Genomic DNA, 19,670 nt, shown 5'->3' with positions numbered 1-19,670 from the left:
TTATCAGATATAGTGAATGCAGGGTCCAGGGAGACCAGATATAGTGAATGCTGGGTCCAGAGAGACCGGATATAGTGAATGCAGAGTCCTGGGAGACCAGATATAGTAAATGCAGGATGCTGGGTTTAGTAACACTTTAAATAAAAGTTTTTGTGCATAGAGTTCAGCTGTAAAACCACTTCACTGGGAATTTTTGCAACGCAAACCTTTCAGTGACTGCAATTGATTTTTCTTTTGAAAGCAGACCTTGTATTAAAAGGCCTTCTTTTATCTTCTAGACTCCATCAACATACTGTGCATATAAAGAAAACTGAAAATATACTTCCCTTACACCCCAACTTCTGCCTTCAGCACTTAGGCACCCAATTAGCCATAACCACTTGCCAATCAGCGATGTACCCGTCCATCACTGGACTTCAAGCAGTTATACCAGGATGATATCGGCTCTCTTGTAACAATTTCCCTGATGCATTGTGCTGGAGCTTCTTATTAGATTTGAGATCATCAGTTTACCCAGGATCTCACCAGAAGGTCCATGACCTAACCCTCACGTAGGTGCTACAGGCAAAAGCTGGGCGTAAAGTGGGGGGTCAAAAGGATAAGCAGACCCCTTTAAGCTGCATGAGCAGAACTTCACTAAACAACCCACCTACACAGTACATCGCATTGGGGTTGATTTACTAAAGACAAATAAATTGCACTTTTCAAAGGGCAGTTGCTCCAGAGCTAAATAAATGAGTTAAAGCTGTACTTTGCAAAGAATACCCAATCACGTGCAAGAAAATTAAAACATTTTTGCTTGCACATGGATGGTGGAAGTCAGAAGAGCTTCAGCTCATTTACTAAGCTCTGGATCAACTGTACTTTGCAAAGTGCACAGTCTATTTGCCTTTAGTAAATCACTCCCATTGCGTGCATATGTCAAGAAAAAATGGTCACAAAAGGGCTACCAGTGGATTCGGGTCAGCTTCAGCTTGAGAGAAGATGTATCTCATAAACACCCCCATATGGGCAGGCCGGGCTTTGAGCTTCTCCAAGTCTAGACTGTCGTACTGAAAGAAGAAAAAGAAAAACGTTACGATCCACACAGAGACATCAGAAGAAGTTAAGTATGATAACTCAGTTAGGTGGCCCAACAGCTGGACCAAGGTATGTACTTAACTGCAAAACACCAAAGCAATTTCAGGAATTGAGACAATATATTCAATTGAAACATTACAGTGTAAGTGCCTCAAAGACCACAACTCACAAGTACACATCTCAGGAAAGCCTTCAACTTAAAGTGGTTCTAAAGGCTCAAAGTTTGTTTTCCTGCATGCATCCTATGCATGAAGGTAAAAAATCTTCTGTGTGTAGCAGACCCCTCTCCAGCAACCCCTAACACTTACCTGAAACCCATCGTGATCCAGCGATGTCCACGAGAGCTTTGGCTCTCCGGGGACTCTCACTTCTGATTGGCTGAGGCCATTGGCTCCCACTGCTGTCAATCACAGCCAGTGAGCTAATCAGGAGAGGGAGGGGGCAGGGTCAAGCTGTGGCTCTGTATATGAATGAAAAAGCCACGGCTCAAGAGTGCTCCTATTCGGGTGCCCTTATTGCAAGTTGCTTGCTGTGGGTGCACCCGACAGGAGGTAGGGTGCCAAGAACATCGGCAGGGGACCCGAAAAAAGGAGGATCTAGGCTACTCTGTGCAAAACCACTGCACAGAGCAGGTAAGTATAGACGTTTATTTTTTTAAACAAGACTTTGGTATCACTTTAATTTCTTAAAGAGTAACTCCACTTTTGTTGAGAAAAATAAAACAATCCCCACTTGATTATCTGCATACAATGCAAGCATTTTAACAAATTTTGTAGCAGAGTCCTACTTGTTTCTGTTCTTAGGAAAAGGCTCTATGTTTAACCACTTCCCGTCCAATACATGTAGATAAACGGCCAGACGGGAGCGCTGCCGAAGCGGATGGACATTTCTAAAAGTCCCCCCGCATCCATTGCCTGGGCGCGCTCCCTGTGAGGACACAGTGGAACATCGATCGTTGTACGGGACCTCTGTGTGAGGTCCCAATCATGTGATCACTAATTGGCCAATCAGTGATCATATGAATAGTAGTAAGCAAGATGTCACTTCCTGACATCATTGCTTACTACTAGTGAAATCTGTGAATGATCACAGAGGTCACACGGTACAAGGCTATTCACAACAGCCTTGTACCATGTGACAAGCTGTGACCAATCACAGCTCACACGGTGTTTCTCAATGGCTGCAGGAATGCAGCCAGAGAGAAGGAGAAATAATTGATTTTACAGCCTTTATGGGTATAAAAGCAATCAGTGTAAAAAAAGAAAAAATATCTTCACCCATAGTAGTACAGTGTCTATGGTGACACTGTACTGCTAGGGTGACAGTATGTTAAAAAAAACTAATAATATATAAAAAATAAAAATGTAAAAAAAAATTTAGAAAAATTATAATTTTTGGTTATAAACGAATTTGTTTTTTTTTTGTTTTTTTACTAAAAAGATAGCTGAATACATTTTGGCCAATATTTATGAAGAAAGATTATTTATTTGCACAATTTTATAAGAAAAAACACTTTTTTCAAAATTTATGGACTTTTTCATTTATATAGCAAAAAAATAAAAATCCCAGTGGTGAATAAATACCACCAAAATAAAGGTTTATCTCTCTCGAAAAAATGCTAAAAAATTAACATGGGTACAGCGTTGCATGACCGCGTAATTGTCATTCAAAATGTGAGAGCACTGAAGGCTGAAAATTGGCCAGGACTGGAAGGAGGTGAAAGTGTCCAGACTGGAAGTGGTTAACTATGTCCTTGGAATACTGATTCCTTATTGAGAGCATGTGTTCATTCTAATCAGCTGGTGCACTTGCAGTGTTCTAATGAGTTCAATTGCAATATATTTAAGACATTAAGGGACACACAGAAAAAGAAAGGGCTCATAGTTGACCAATAATGGATAAAATACTACATCAAACTAATGCAGGCCATAGATGGGGAGAAAACCGGCCGATTGTTCTTTAAAAAAAATGAAAAATCGTTCATTCAAGCGGCCAACGTTACCAGGAATGGTAAAAAAAAATTGGCCGATTTTCATCCCGTCTGCAGCCGGCAAAAAGTGTCCCTGCAGAGAGCGCCGCTATTTCTTTGACAGTGCTTTGACATTTATAGCGGCTGCAACAATGTATCTATTTGTATCCATTTTGGATACATATGTTTTTATTTGGAAACAAACAGATACATTGTTGCAGCCGCTATAATATCAATGCACTGGTCAAAGAGAGGAGGCGGAGGAGGAAGCAGACGGCTGGTCTGTCCCTTCTTCATCCTCTTCTTCTTTCCGAGCGAGGCAGGACGGAATAGCGAGGCTGCGGCCGCCGCCGGCGGCTAGGGCTGCTGCCTCCGGAGCGCCGGCTTCTTCCTCTTCTTCTCCTCCTCCCTCTCTTCTTCCTCCTCCTCCTCTTCTTCTTCCTCCTCTTCCTTCTTCTTCCTCTCTTCTTCTTCTTCTCCTCCTCCTCTTCTTCTTCCTCCTCCTCCTCTTCTTCCTCCTCCTCCTCTTCTTCTTCATCTCCTCCTCTCTTCTTCTTCTCCTCCTCCTCTTCTTCTTCTTCTTCCTCCTCCTCTTCTTCTTCCTCCTCCTCTCTCTTCTTCCTCCTCCCTCCTCCTCTTCTTCCTCCTCCTCTTTCTTCTTCCTCCTCTTCTTCTTCTTCCTCCTCCCTCTCTTCCTCCTCCCTCCTCTTCTTCCTTCCTCCTCCTCCTCTTCTTCCTTCCTTCCTCCTCCTCTTCTTCTTCCTTCCCTCCTCCTCCTCTTCTTCTTCTTCTTCCTCCTCCTCTTCTCTCTTCCTCCTCCTCTTCTTCCTCCTCCTCCTCTTTCTTCCTCCTCTCTTCTTCTTCCTCTTCTCTTCTTCTTCCTCCTCTTCATCTTCTTCCTCCTCCTCTTCTTCTTCCTCCTCCTCCTCTTCTTTTCCTCCTCCTCCTCTTCTTCTTCCTCCTCCTCCTCTTCTTCTTCCTCCTCCCCTCCTCTTCTTCTCTTCCTCCTCCTCTTCTTCTTCTTCTTTCCTCCTCTTCTTCCTCCTCCTCCTTCCTCTTCCTCCTCCTCCTCTTCTTCTTCCTCTCCTCTTCTTCTTCTTCCTCCTCTTCTTCTTCCTTCCTCCTTCCTCTTCTTCCTTCCTCCTCCTCCTCTTCTTCCTCCTCCTCCTCCTCCTCTTCTTCTTCTTCCTCCTCCTCTTCTTCTTCTTCCTCCTCCTCTCTTCTTCTTCTCTTCCTCCTCTTCTTCCTCCTCCTCCTCCTCCTTTCTTCCTCCTCCTCTTCTTCTTCCTCCTCTTCTTCTTCTTCTCCTCCTCTTCTTCTTCCCCTCCTCCTCTTCTTCTTCCTCCTTCCTCCTCTTCTTCTTCCTCCTCTTCTTCTTCTTCCTCCTCTTCTTCTTCTTCCTCCTCTTCTTCTTCTTCCTCCCTCTCTTCTTCTTCCTCCTCTTCTTCTTCTCCTCCTCCCTCCTCTTCTTCTTCCTCCTCCTCTTTCTTCCTTCCTCCTCTCTTCTTCTCCTCCTTCCTTCTCCTCCTCTCTTCTCTTCCTCCTCCTCCTCTTCTTCTTCCTCCTCCTCTCTTCTTCCTCCTCCTCCTCTTCTTCCTCCTCCTCCTCTTCTTCCTCCTCTTCTTCTTCTCTCATCCTCTTCTTCACCTTCATCCTCTTCTTCTTTTTGTCTTCCTCTTGCAGGTCACTGCTCATGCGTAGATTTTTATTGGTAAAAAGATCGGCCGATTTGCCCATAATTGCCGCGAAAATCGGCCAATCGGCAAAATCGGCCGATCTTTTTCCAACTTTACCGATAAAAAAATCTGCAAAAATACCAAAAAACGGCCGAACAATTAACCCACTTACGATCCGAAAATCGGTCGATTTTATTTTCGGCCGAAAAATCGGCCGATTTTCGATCCATCTACGGCCTGCATAACTGCCAGGAAGTACGAGCCTTGCGGAATCTTTATGAATTCCAGCAGGCCTTTATATAGTACTACAGGGCCCCCCTGAACTTGTTGGCTTTTAAAACTGGACCATACACCTTCCTGTGTGAATGTGCAACCTCTATTCAAGCTCCTTTAGATCTACCAAACTATTTAGTAGATGCCATACCTAAACAAGCCAGTCCATTTGTATGTAGTCAGGTAGGCTCTCAAACTTCATAATTGTTGGTAGATCAGAAGAAGGTTGTTCCATCAGATGCAGGATGTTTGGCCAGTTTTAGAGGTATGGGGGTAAAGAAATTAGGCACATCCCACTATAATCCTCCAATGCAGCCCTTGGTGTCTAGATGGGACTATCGATGGGTCGAAGTATGGGCAGTGGCAAGAAAGTCAATATTTTCATCCTCAGAAAGACATATAACACGAACATCACAAATTGTAGATACATAATCATGGTTTTGATGAATCTATATTACCTCGGTTATATAGTCACCATGGTCATAATCATCTTCTGGGCATATGATTGGAGGTCGGCTGTTGTCGGTCTAAAAAACCAAAATAATGTCATTTCCTACAGGTACTACTGAATCAATTTCTAGATTAAAATGCATGGTGCTTTACGAAAGACACAAAGAAACAGAGTTATCAAGAGCAGCACTTTAACTTTAATGTTTCGATAACATCTTATAAAAAATATAAAGGGTTTCCCAACTCTATGTCCTTGACCAATCAGCAGCGCAAAAAATCCTTGGTAACAGGTATGTTTATGCTGATTCTGCTACCCCTCGTTAATTCCCTCTATCGCTGGGTACATGTGCGCAGGTTTGCAGAACGCATTTGCGTGGGCACGACAGCCCTTTCATTTGAATGGGCTGCCGTGTCTGCATTACCCACTTTCACCTTTTTAAAAATGCAGCCGCACGGAAATCACGCGCCGTGTGATTTCACTGTGGTTCCATAAACACACTACAGGTTGAGATACACGGGGGTGCCAATAAAGAGGAAATTCAGTCTCCCCCCAAAAAAATGTAAAGCCAGCAGCTACAAATACTGTAGCGGCTGACTTTTAATATAAGGACACTTGCCTTCCAAGGATCCAGCGATGTCCTCCTCCGAGCCAATTTTTCAATCAGCTTCGGGTGCAGGCGTTGGCATCTTGGGTAAGGGTAACTGGCAGTGAAGACTTCATGGCCGGTTTTCTACTTCGTATTGTGAAAAGCCCCCCCAACACACACAGACAGATCCCAGAAGGCTGTGTGGAGGGGGGGGGGGGGTGGCAGGAGGATTAGGGGGCCGAACTTCCTCACAAATCACGCTGGTGATCTGACCTAGAAATGGGAGTGGGTACCTGACAAAACCATGTACCCATCTCCCTAACCCCCCCCCCACATAAAGTGCCTAATGTGGAAATAAAGGGGGGAAGGTTGCAAACAAGGGAAATCCCCCCTTTCTCTACAGAGCAGCGTGTTTTGCTGCGGGTGGTTGCGGGAACAGCTGCGATTCCCACACCCATCTGCCATTGTGTGAACCTAGCCTATGAGTTTAAAGTAGAACTACATTTTGAGCTTAGGTGACATAACAGTCAGGTTAGAAAAATTTTGACCAACAACAGAAAACGTCTGTAAACAGAACCCTATACCCACAGCTGCCAATAAATAAATAAATATATATATATATATATATAAATATATGTATATTTATATATATATATATATATATATATATATATATATATATATATATATATATATATATATCATGGTACTATTTCCTCCAACAGGGAAAAGAAAATAATGAAGGCCAATGATGGTGATGGGAGGAAAAACGTAAACATTCTATATTACAGAAGCATTTCACCATGCAGCCATTGACATCACTGCCCCTTCTCTGTACCTGGTCTGTTCCTGGAATGAAGGCGGTATCTGAGCCCTGCCGCCGGTGCTGGAAAATCTTTGTAGAGATGACTGGGGAGGTATGAGAGCTGTCCAATCCCAGGTCAGATAGAACAGAGGTTCGATTCATGGAATACTGGGGAAAGGAGAACCATGTTGTTTATAGGGCAGCTATAGGAAACACACATACTATATAGAAAACTCTTCACCAGAAAACAAACAAAATAATTCTTTGATAATGTACATAGTGTACTATATGGCTACATTTTTCAGATCTCGCAGTATTGCAGATATGGGGACTATTCATAAAACATTTGTTGTACAAATGTCAGAAAAATATAGAACATTTTGTTCAACTTGCACAAATACTTCTAAGGGTTTAATGCTTCTATCTTCAGCTCCATCTAGTTGCTAAGATGAAGTATAGTTTTCTTATTGAGGTATTTCAGAAAACTATACTGCATTCTGGCCACTAGATGAAGCTGATGAGACGGGCACTAATCTCTTAGAAAAATGATGGAACATTATGTTCAACTTGCAGAAATGCTTCTGAGCAGGGTTTTTTTTTCTCAAAGAATAGGTGCAGGAACTGCCTATTTCTGAATCTCTTCTTGTCGCCACCCCCCTAACAACCTCCGAGCACCTTCCCTTGGTTCCACCCCTACCTACCTCCGAGCACAGTCCCTTGGTTCCACCCTACCCACCTCCGAGCACCTTCCCTTGGTTCCACCCCTACCTACCTCCGAGCACAGTCTCTTGGTTCCACCCTACCCACCTCCGAGCACCTTCCCTTGGTTCCACCCCTACCTACCTCCGAGCACAGTCCCTTGGTTCCACCCTACCCACCTTGGAGCACAGTCCCTTGGTACCACCCCTACCCACCTCTAAGCACAGTCCCTTGGTTTCACCCCTACCCACCTCCGAGCACAGTGCCTTGGTTCCACCCCTACCCACCTCGGAGCACAGTCCCTTGGTACCACCCCTACCCACCTCTAAGCACAGTCCCTTGGTTTCACCCCTACCCACCTCCAAGCACAGTGCCTTGGTTCCACCCCTACCCACCTCGGAGCACAGTCCCTTGGTACCACCCCTACCCACCTCTAAGCACAGTCCCTTGGTTTCACCCCTACCCACCTCCGAGCACAGTGCCTTGGTTCCACCCCTACCCATATGTGAGCAGAGTCCCTTGGTTCCACCCCTACCCACCTCTAAGCACAGTCCCTTGGTTTCTCCCCTACCCACCTCCGAGCACAGTTCCTTGGTTCCACCCCTACCCACCTCTGAGTACAGCCCCTTGGTTCCACTTCTAAGTGCAGTCTCTTGGTTCCCCCCCTACCCACCTCTGAGCACAGTCCTTTGGTTCCACCCCTACCCTCCTCTTAGCACAGTCCCTTGGTTCCACCGCTACCCACCTCCGAGCACAGTCCCTTGGTTCCACCCCTACCCACCTATAAGCACAGTCCCTTGGTTCCATCCTTACCCACCTCCGAGCACAGTCCCTTGGTTCAAACCCCTACCCACCTCTGAGTACAGCCCCTTGGTTCCACTTCTAAGTGCAGTCTCTTGGTTCCACCCCTACCCACCTCTAAGCGCAGTCCCTTGGTTCCACCCCTACCCACCTCTAAGCACAGTCCCTTGGTTCCACCCCTACCCACCTCCCAGTCCCGCTCTTTATAGAGAATACACAGCTAAGTATCATTTTGTGGTGCTTTGTAATTTATATGCAATTTGTTAATAACAAGCAGTAAAATAGATCCCCTGCAGCCAGCAGCAATAGAACCCCCCCTCCCCAGCAACAAAATACCACCTCAGCAACAATAAACCTCAACAGATCTCTCAGCAGCAGCCAGCAACAATAGACCCCTCCCTCAACAGCAGATCCCTTCCAGCAACAATAGATCCCCCAACAGCAACAATAGACCACCATGCAGTAACAGATCCCCATCCAGTGACAATAGATCCCCCAGCAGCCAGCATCAATAGACTTTCCAGCACACTTTGCCATTACATACATTCAAGTACTGGAGGTGCCGGAATTGTGTTCCCCCGCGTTCCTGCTGAAAAAAGCCCTGCTTCTGAGATTTGAGCAACAGATGTTTTGTAAATAGACCCCATAGTCTGCAATACTGCAGGATCCAAAAGATGTAGCCATATAGAACACTATGGGGGTTATTGACTAAAACTGCATGCCAATGGCTCCCACTTCTGTCTCAGCCAGTGAGGAATAGCCGAGACTCCAGTGCACATTGCTGGATCGAGATGGGGCTTAGTTGATTATTGGGGGGGGGGGCTGGGGGAGCTGCTGCACACAGGTTTTATACCTTCATGTATAGAATGCATGATGGTAAAAGACTTTGAGCCTTTAGAACCACTTTAACTGAACAAACTGAAGTTGGAAGCTGATTGGCTACCATTCACAGCTGCACCAGATTCGGAGGGTGCCAGTTTTAGTAAATCCCCCACCATGTACTATATCTAAAAATTCTTAGACCTCTAGTTGTCAATGTCCAGCCTCCACCTGCTTTGGGACCCATTGGTGACACTCACCCATCATTTTAGACAGCAACACAAGCCTGATCTTAGCTGTCAGGTGGTGTGGAAACAACAGCATCATACACATTAGGTAATTATATGAGCAGAAATGATATCATGACTATTACCAGATTAAAAGGAATCCAACTGTAATTTCTATATTCACCTGGAGTGAACCAGCTATCAAATTCTAGGCTATTTTGAAGTCAAATGTTACGGTGGTAAACAGTAACCAATCAGGTGTTAGCAAAGATTTTCCCATCTGTGCTAAAGTATGACTGCTAAAATTGTATTGGCTTTTAAAGCCTTATAGGGTGGGTCTACCCAAAAGTGATATTTTAGTTATATGGTAGGTACCGCCTGATGTGCTGAGCTACTTTCTTATGTGCCTTGAACCTTCCAAAAATAGGATCTCCTTGACATAATACCTGACTCCAAGTGGGAGTTTTGGGTGATCTCACCCATCGCTGTCTGCCCCAGCTCCTACTGTAACATTCCCCGCAATATAAAAGAAATAAAAATCTAGAAGGGAGAGTGAGAGAGACTGGGCAGAGGTTCTAACCCTTCACCACTCTATTTCAACACTAACAAAGTATGGCTGGAGTTCCACATTAATGAATTACAACATTCACCAAAGATCAGAGAAATCTAGATGGTCATTATAACCAAAAGGTGATAGATATGCCACATTACATTACATCGAGTTTATATAGCACCAAAGGGTTTGCTCAGCGCTGTACAATAGAGGGGGGGACAATGCATGAAACAGTACAGCAACTACAAACAGCACACGAGGGGTTAGAGGGCCCTACTCTTTTGAGCTTACAATCTAGGAGGGAGGGTTAGTGGTACAGGAGGAAGTGGCTATGGAGGATGGAGTGGTAGGAGGAATGAAGGAGAGCAGCAGTTAGGTGAGGGTGGGGTAGGCTTCCCTGAAGAGGTGGGTTTTCAGGGAGCGCCTGAAGGTGAGGAGGGAAGGTGACAGTCTGATAGATTGGGGTAGTGAGTTCCAGAGGATGGGGGGGACCTGGAGAAGTCTTGCAGACGTGCGTGAGACGAGGAGACCAGGGGGCAAGATAGAAGGAGGTCCTGTGAAGAGCGAAGGGTACGGGTAGGGTGATACCTGGGAATCAGGTTGGTGAGGTAGTTAGGGGCAGTGTTGTGAACGGCTTTGTAGGTCAGAGTGAGTAGTTTGAATTTGATGCGTTGGGCGATAGGGAGCCAGTGGAGGGATAGGCAGAGGGGGGTGGCAGAGGTGGAGTGGATGAGTCTAGCCGCTGAGTTCAGGATGGTCTGAAGCGGGGAGAGCCTGCACTGGGGTAGGCCGGTGAGGAGGGAGTTGCAGTAGTCGAGGCGTGAGATAATCAGAGAGTGTACGAGTAGTTTAGTGGTGTCTGGGGTAAGGAAGGTGCGTATTTTGGCGATGTTCCGAAGGTGGAGCCTGCATGTGTTTGTAAGTGATTTGACATGAGGTCCATTCAATTCCATTCAATCTCTAAATTAATCCACTTATCTTAAGGTCCTGAGTAATGAAACCATACAGCAGTCACCCTAAACAAAGTCATCATGATAGCAACAATCTTCCGGGTTCTGTGCGGGTGTCTTCCACTCTGCACACTCATCACAGGGGGTTTTCTTGAGGAGCATCTACACCATTCAAAGAAAACCTTGTATTTTTTCAATGAATTAAAGAGGTCCTCTGATTGGATGAGGAAAAGAGCAGGGGTGGTGAGGTTGCAATCTCCCCTCCCCCCCAGTCCAATCACAAAATGCCTTGTATTCACAGAAAAAAATACAACTTATTTGAATGGCAGAGGTGTCAAATGAGTCAAATGTAATCAATAAGTGAAGGAAAAGACATCCACATAGACTCTAGAAGATCATGGCTATCCTTGTATGTAGTGTAGACTACTAAAGTGATTTACAGCATCCTCAATTACCCTCTGGATATCAGATATGGAAACTTATATTATGCCAAGCTGGGCCAATTTACTAAGTATTGAAAAAAAATTAATTTTTAGGGTTCAGCATTTAAAAATATTTTAAAAAATTATAAAAAAAAACTAAAAATAAAACAAATAGTCTGATTGATCTGCCCCACCTCACTAATAGACGGTATCCTTTCCGTTCCAGAATCCAAGCCACTGTCACCATCTTGTGAATCCACAGAAAGACGGCCTAGAGGAAGCAGACTTTTGTCACGGGATGTACAAAGAGACAAGAAATACAGTAAATAAATGTCATTATGATAAATATTCCTGTTTTCTGATGACATTTATATTAAAGGAACATGGATTCCTGCTCTGATGGTGTCTCCTGACAGCCCTTACCCAAGTCAGGAATGTTATACCAACCAATCAATGCTGGAAGCTTCCACCCTGCATAGTCTCTAAGGTTGCTGCTTACCCAGGTAATTGACATGACTGCATCCCCCATGGTGATCAGACAAATAATAAAGCGTTGGACCCTTTTATGGAGTTCCCCGGTGTGCTGGTGACATGTTTCTTACCTTGAAGTCCTTCTGGTCTCCAGCCAGTGGTTGCTACAGCACCCATTCATGCTTCTGCTATTTTCAGGAACTTGTGCATTGGGAACATTGCCTTGGCCCCATGGTGATTAGGCCTGCTGATTTGCAGATCAATTTGCTGCTCAAGTCCAAGTGCTGTCATGTTCTCCCGTATGTTCTCCCGTATCCAGAAGCCCACTCCAATAAAGTGATAGGGTGAGGAAGAGTTTACCTTACTAGGGAGTGGGCTATTGGGAAACATGGTCACTTTGCCATAAATGGATAAAGTGACCATAACTGCGTCCACCACCTGACAGTGGTCAGGCCTGTTGATTGGCCACTCAAGCCATGTAACACTGGGGGTTAGGGAAGGGGGGTTACATGTTAACCTATACCCAGAAGGTCCAACCTGAGAGGCCTCATTCACATGGTTACCGATACCCAGAGTCGGTCAATGGGCCATGTGTTTATGCACCTTGAGCCGCCAAGTGCTAGGTGTACGCAGCCCATTTCATCGATGTGACATGAGCAGGGATGGGTGAGCAACCCTAATCGCAGACAATGTGCGTTTAGAGCTACTCACATGCACCTGTCACATTGGGACCAGAGGCTAAGTCAATGAAATTGCTGCACTCCCATAGGTTTTAACAGAAGCTGCCTGCATGCGGCCCCAAGCAGCTCAAGCTGCATAAACACATGGCCCAATACTGATAGATGGTATCCTTGTGAATAAGGCCCTAGAGCAGCCTATCTAAGCCTTTTTCCACACAGAAGAACCCTTGAAATAACTTTCTGATCTCAGGGAACCCCTGCTGAAAAGGACTATATCTACAACCCATGATACATTAGTTTGAAGTCAAGGAATCTCGAGCAACCTCTGAAGGAACCCTTGGATTCCATGGAACCCTAGTTGAGAAACCCTGCCTTAAGAGTCATGGAGCATGGAGGTGGTAAGGGAGCTCTCATGATGCTCTAGTGTAATGGTCAGTGGGAAGAATGCTCCTTACATTTGTGGTCATTGGGAAGAATTACCACTAACAGACAACTTAGAAGATCAGTGGTGTCTATAGGAACTAATTGCTTGTTGCTCAAAGAACCCCTAGCAACCTCTGAAGGAACCCTAGAAACCCTGATTGAGAAACTCTGCCTTAAGAGTGATGCAGCACAGAGGTGGTGAGGGATCTCAAATGATTGATTATACTTTACTAGTTGGGTGGCCTCTTTAGGAGGAACTTTAACTTTTCCCTGAATAGAAAAATATTGTGACTCTAAACTGTATCCCTTACAAAGAATGAGCCAAAAATGAACTTACTTTCTGGTGCTCTGTGTCCTGCAGAGCTGCAGTCGCTGTAAGAACGCAGTATATCCTAAAAAGTCAAAGAAAGAAAAATATTTTAAAACAAATGATGGAAATATTTCTGCAATGCGTAAGCTTGATTCACCAAGGATTGGCACATTAAATTCCAAATACCAACTATTTTGGCATCTTCGGTCACATATGTTCACACTAGATATTTTTGCGGTTTGTCTCTATACCACTACAGGGTTTGTAGAATAGAGTAACTTGGAGCTTCCATTCCTGCATGGATTTTTCTTTTTTTGCTTCCTGTCAAATGTTTAATTATTTCTAACATGCGTAACCAACCTTCATGTGAGATGTTGTTACTATATCTTTTGTTATGTGTACAAGATCTGTCTTAATCGAACTTTCAGTGAAGTTCCGTCATGTATATAAGCAGTATTATTTTTGTTATGTTTCACTGTAAACATTGCTTTTTCAAAAATTTTAAATTAGGAATATTTAAAAAAAAATGCTAGATAAATCTAAATGGCATACATAGCACTTCATACTTGAAAAATGGCATTTGTCACGTGAAAAATAGTCATTTGTTATATGGTGAGTGATATCACGTGCTTTTTAAAAAGGTAAAGGCCTAGGTACAAAACATTTGCTGTGTGGATACATAGTTACCCTGGCTGAAAAAAGACAAAAGCCCATCCAGTTCAACCATAAAAAAAAAAAAAAAAAAAAAGTCATAATCCTATACCCACAGTTGGTCTAGAGGAAGGCAAAAAAAACCAGCAAAGCATGATCCAATTTGCTCCTGCAGGGGAAAAAAATCCTTCCTGATCCCCCCAAGAGGCAATCGAATATTCCCTGGATCAACTTTACCTATAAATGTTATATCCAGTTACAGTTGTGTCCAAAATTATTCAACCCCCACTGAAATTGAGTGTTTTGGCCAGTTTGACATTGCTTTTGATCATTCAGTCATCTTGCTTACATTTACATTAAAGAGGCACTTGTAGGTCAGACAAATATAACATAACAGTTATAATGAAATAACCACAAATGTCTTTTCTGTGCTCACAGCATTATCAGTTTTATTCAACCCCCAAGTGACATTCAATCTTAGTACTTAGTACAGCATCCTTTTACAGTTATAACAGCTTTTAAACGTGAAGCATAGCTTGACACAAGTGTCTTGCAGCGATCTACGGGTATCTTCGCCCATTCTTCATGGGCAAAGGCCTCCAGTTCAGTCACATTCTTAGGCTTGCGCACTGCAACTGCTTTCTTTAAGTCCCACCAGAGGTTCTCAATCGGATTTAAGTCTGGTGACTGCGATGGCCACTCCAAAATGTTCCAGCCTTTCCTCTGCAACCATGCTCTAGTGGACTTGGAGGTATGCTTGGGATCATTGTCCTGTTGAAAGGTCCAACGTCTCCCAAGCCTCAGGTGTGTGACGGACTGCATCACGTTTCCATCCAATATCTCCTGGTACTGAAGAGAATTCATGGTACCTTGCACACGCTGAAGCTTCCCTGTACCTGCAGAAGCAAAACAGCCCCAAAGCATGATTGACCCTCCACCATGCTTCACAGTAGGCAAGGTGTTCTTTTCATCATAGGCCTTGTTCTTCCTCCTCCAAACATAGCGTTGATCCATGGGCCCAAACAGTTCTAATTTTGTTTCATCAGTCCACAGAACACTATCCCACAACTTTTGTGGTTTGTCCACATGGCTTTTGGCATACTGCAGTCGACTCTTCTTATTCTTTGGAGACAGCAAGGGGGTACGCCTGGGAGTTCTGGCACGGAGGCCTTCATTACGCAGTGTGCGTCTTATTGTCTGGGCTGAAACTTCTGTACCCACATCTGACAAATCTTTTCTCAGTTCCTCAGCAGTCACACGGGGACTTCTCTCCACTCTACGCTTCAGGTAGCGCACAGCAGTCGAAGTCAGCATCTTCTTTCTGCCACGACCAGGTAGCGTTTCAACAGTGCCCTTTGCCTTGAATTTGCGAATGATGCTTCCTAAGGTGTCTCTTGGTATGTTTAACATCTTTGCAATCTTCTTATAGCCATTGCCCTTCCTGTGAAGAGAAATCACCTCTTCTCTTGTCTTCCTGGACCATTCTCTTGCCTTCACCATGTTTGTAACCACACCAGTAAATGTCTAGAAGGAGCTGAGTATCACAGTCATTTTAAAGCTGCCTAATTGGTGCTTATTATGCTTGATTGCTGCTCGGTGACATCCACAGGTGTTTTCAATACCTGATGGAAAGCACCTGTATGAACCTCTGTTCTTCAGAGTGGTAGTCTTTAAGGGGTTGAATAATTGTGGCAATGAAGAAACCACATAAGAACCATTTACTACTGTATTACATAAACAATTGATGTCATTTTAGTTGCATTTGGGTAGTTACAACGTCCTTGTAGGATTTGATTCTGAATACAATTCCAAATGTACACTATAGTCCCTAAACCCCTTTACAGCATTGGGGGTTGAATAATTTTGGACACAACTGTATATTCTGTGTATCCAAGAAAGAATCCAGGACGTTTTTGAAGCAATCCACTGAGCTGGCCAGAACCAAATCTTGAGGGAGTCTATTCCACATTTTCACAGCTCTCACTGTGAAGAAACCTTTCCGTATTTGGAGATTAAATTTTTTTCCTCCAGACGTAACGAGTGCCCCCTTGTCCTCTGTGATGACCTCAGGGGGAATAACTCTATACCGAGTGCACTATATGAACCACTGATGTATTTATACATGGAGATCATATCCCCCCTTATGTATTATACATGGAGATCATATCCCCCCTTATGTATTATACATGGAGATCATATCCCCCCTTATGTATTATACATGGAGATCATATCCCCCCTTATGTATTATACATGGAGATCATATCCCCCTTATGTATTATACATGGAGATCATATCCCCCCTTATGTATTATACATGGAGATAATATCCCCCCTTATGTATTATACATGGAGATCATATCCCCCCTTATGTATTATACATAATCAAGGCAAAAATTGCCATATTTCCTCTGTTATGTGTGATCTCTATATTGTCACAGCCACCTAGAATCCAAAATGCATTTTATTTTAAAAAATACCTCAATCAGGAAAAAAAATGTATTGTGATCATTAGGTAGTGCTGACGATATAAAAATTGTATAACGGAAGAAATACAGCAATTTTCACCCTGATTAATTGTTTCAGCATAGTTTGGACTCTCTCTCCCTCTCTCTCTCTCTCTCTCTATATATATATATACACACACACACCAATCAGCCATAACATTATGACCACTAACAGGTAACGTGAACAACATTGAATTATCTTGTTATAATGACATCTGAAAGTGAGTGGGATATATTGGGATATATTAGGCAGCAAGTGAACATTTTGTCCCTAAAGTTGATGTGTTGAAAGCAGAAAAACTAAACAAGTGTAAATATTTGAGTGACCAAATTGTAATGGCTAGATGACTGGGTCAGAGCAAGTCCAAAACTGCAGCTTTTGTGGAATGTTCAGTGGTCAGATCCTACTAAATGTGGTCCAAGGAAGGAGAGCTGGTGAACCAGAGACAGGGCCATGGGCGGCCAAGGCTCACTGGTACATGAGGGGAGCAAAGGCTGGCCTGTGTAGTCGGATCCAATAATAGAGCTACTATAGCTCAAATTTCTGGAAAAGTTAACGTTGGTTCTGATAGAAGGATGTCAGATCACAGAGTGTATCACAGTTTGTTGTGTATGGGGCCGTGTAGCTGCAGACCGGTCAGGGTGCCCATGCTGACCCGTGTCCACAGCCAAAAACGACTACAATGACCATCAGAACTGGATCACAGAGCAATGGAAGAATGTGGCCTGATGTGAAAATTCAAGAATGGTTTGTGGAACACAATTTGGCCTCCAGATCTCAATCCAATCGAGTATCTGTGGGATGTGCAGGAAAGTCCAATCCTTGGAGGCCCCACTTCGCAACATACATGACTTAAAGCAAGGGTATCAAACGGATGGCCCTCCAGCTGTAGCAAAACTACAAGTCCCATCATGCCTCTGCCTTTGTCAGGAATGGACTCAGCACTGGTGGTGGGACTCACCTGCCGTGTGGGCTGCAGTACCAGAGCTGACCAGCGGGTGCTCTCAGCAGCCAGAAGCTCACTTCTGCAATCAGCCAAACCTGGGACTGATTACAGAAAGGTGTATTTAAGGCATGGCCAGGCCTGTGATCTGGGCCTTGGTGTATGTTTTCCCATGAGCCTCTGTACCTGGTATCTTGTGTTCCTGCTTCGTTGCTGACCCGGCTTGATCCTGACCTCTGCTGACCGTCTCCTGTTGAACCCCTGGCTTGCCTGACCATCCTTCTGCCTGATCCCCTGTACCGTGCTGCCCGTGAGTTACTGAACCCGGCTTGTGACCTTGACCATTCTCTGCCTGCTCCTTTGGTACCTTGCTGCACGCACGTTGCTGACTTGGCCCGTCTGACCACGTTAACTACTCTGCCATCCATCCATCCTGCTCAGATCCAGCCGTACCTGCACATACCTCTGGCGGATCCCTCTACCACTAGCAGGTGTACTCAGGGGCCGCGACCTGGTTCCTGTCTGCTCCAAGTCCATCCCCACCATCAGGGGCCCTGGTGAATAAGCAGACTGGGACTTAGACTCCGTGCCCTGGGGAATCCTGTCCTGGGGACCACTAGAGGTACCACCAAACGGTCATTACAGAACCCTACGGCCAGCCTGACCGTTCCACCTCTCCAGCCCTGACTACGCCTGTATTCCTGCACCTCCTAAGATTAGTGGAAGGTTGGTTTGCTCACTGTGCGTTTATATATCTCTGGGTGGCTAATAATAAACTGTATTATTATACTATACCTGAAAGCTGCGTTTCCCTGTGTCAGTCCACACCTTTCTGGTCATTCCTAGATTCCTGACAGCCTTTGGGAGTCATACTTGTAACTGTCAATCTTGCAACGCTTCATGTGACTTGTAGTTTGACAACAGCTGGAGGGCCGCCAGTTTGAAACCTGTGATTTAAAGGATCTGCTACTGGCGGCCTGGTACCAGATACTACAGCATACCTTCTGAGGTCTAGTGGAGTCCATGCTTTGACAGGTTATGGTGGGTGGTCGTAATGTTATGGCTGATCCGTGCTATATCTATCTATACACACACACACAGTAATACCTCGGTTTACAAATTTAATTCATTCTGCGGGACTTTTCGCATAGCAAAAAATTTGTAAACCGAACGCTGTTTCCCATAGGAATGCATTGAAAACCAATCAATCCGTTCCAGAGGTCAGAAAAAAGTAAATGCTACTAAAATACCGCTTGAGTTATTTTATTAAATCATGCGGTATTTTAGTAGTGACAACCATGTGTTAATGTTTTAGCTGTCAGCGGGGTTCCCCACTGACATCTGAATGTATAAGATTTGCTGGCAATTAAAAAAATAATTTAAAAAACAGATAACGGTCTGGTATGGATTTTGGGGGGGACCCCCAAGCCATTTTTTATTTAAATTTTGGCGTGGGAGTTCCCCTCAAAATCCATACCAGACCGAACTGAAGGGCTTGGTATGGATAGGAGGGGGGACCCCACGCCATTTATTTTATTTATTATGGTGCCGTTTTTTAAATGTAATTACTTTTTTTTATTTCCTTGACTAGAACTCAGAAATTCAGCTCTTTCCCCCCAGCTAAAAGAAAGAAAAGTTTTCTTTTAGTTTATTTCCTCAAGTTAAAAGAAACAATGTTTCCTTTTAGTTTCTTAAAAGAAACAAAGTTTCCTGTAACTCTGGGGAACTCTATAATGAAGAAAAAAAAAAGACGGCAATTGCATTTAAAATCGGCACCAACATACACTTCATATTGCGAAAAAAATTCATAAAAATTTTGTAAACTGAGGCATTATTTTTAATGGATTTTCATTCGTAAACTGAAAATTACATTAACCGAGAGAATTGGTAAACCGAGGTACACATGTATGTAGATTTTTATATATATATATATATATATACACACACACACAAGCTTTCTGACAGCATCCTGTAAAGTTTCCGGGATAACATGAGTAATTTCCCAGACAGTGGTGGACCTGCAATCTAGGTCAGCAGCTTGCACTTACTCCGGGCCCCGCCGTTTCTTGGCGAATCTTTAGCTGCAGTTGGTAGACTCTCCTTCTGGCCCCTTCTATCTGCTCCTGTAGGCTGGGATTTGGGGTTCTGTTATAAACTTCACACAGAGTCTGCAGAATAAAGAAAGTCATTTAATAAAAAGCAAAATAAAACAAAAGCTATAAGCAGTGAAAAGTGGTAGAACGGCCATTTCCAGGTGATCAGAAAGTGATACTGCTGTCTTCAGAATTAATATATTTCCCATTTGTGGCACATTCTTATTGACTTCAATGATCGAGTTTAACAGGTGTTGCCGCCCGTCACTTAGGCAAATGGGGTT

General features: G+C 44.1%; 1 protein-coding gene across 5 annotated transcripts in view; it reads right to left on the bottom strand.

Annotated features, from left to right (window-relative positions):
* Positions 1-19,670, bottom strand: part of ARHGEF11 (Rho guanine nucleotide exchange factor 11) — a 292,457-nt gene that overhangs the window by 104,063 nt on the left and 168,724 nt on the right. For all 5 annotated transcript variants that reach the window (XM_089659295.1, XM_089659290.1, XM_089659293.1 and 2 more), the window contains 6 exons: positions 19,342-19,461; positions 13,223-13,277; positions 11,506-11,582; positions 6,874-7,008; positions 5,457-5,525; positions 951-1,052 (listed from right to left, as the gene is read on the bottom strand). In XM_089659295.1, coding sequence (XP_089515421.1) covers positions 951-1,052; positions 5,457-5,525; positions 6,874-7,008; positions 11,506-11,582; positions 13,223-13,277; positions 19,342-19,461 — 558 coding nt within the window. The remainder of the gene's footprint in view (positions 1-950; positions 1,053-5,456; positions 5,526-6,873; positions 7,009-11,505; positions 11,583-13,222; positions 13,278-19,341; positions 19,462-19,670) is intronic.

Source organism: Staurois parvus, unplaced genomic scaffold, assembly GCF_062004578.1.
Source record: "Staurois parvus isolate SC_StPar_1 unplaced genomic scaffold, SC_StPar_1.0 ptg001146l, whole genome shotgun sequence".
NCBI lineage: Eukaryota > Metazoa > Chordata > Amphibia > Anura > Ranidae > Staurois > Staurois parvus.
This window is presented reverse-complemented; position numbering and strand designations above follow the sequence as displayed.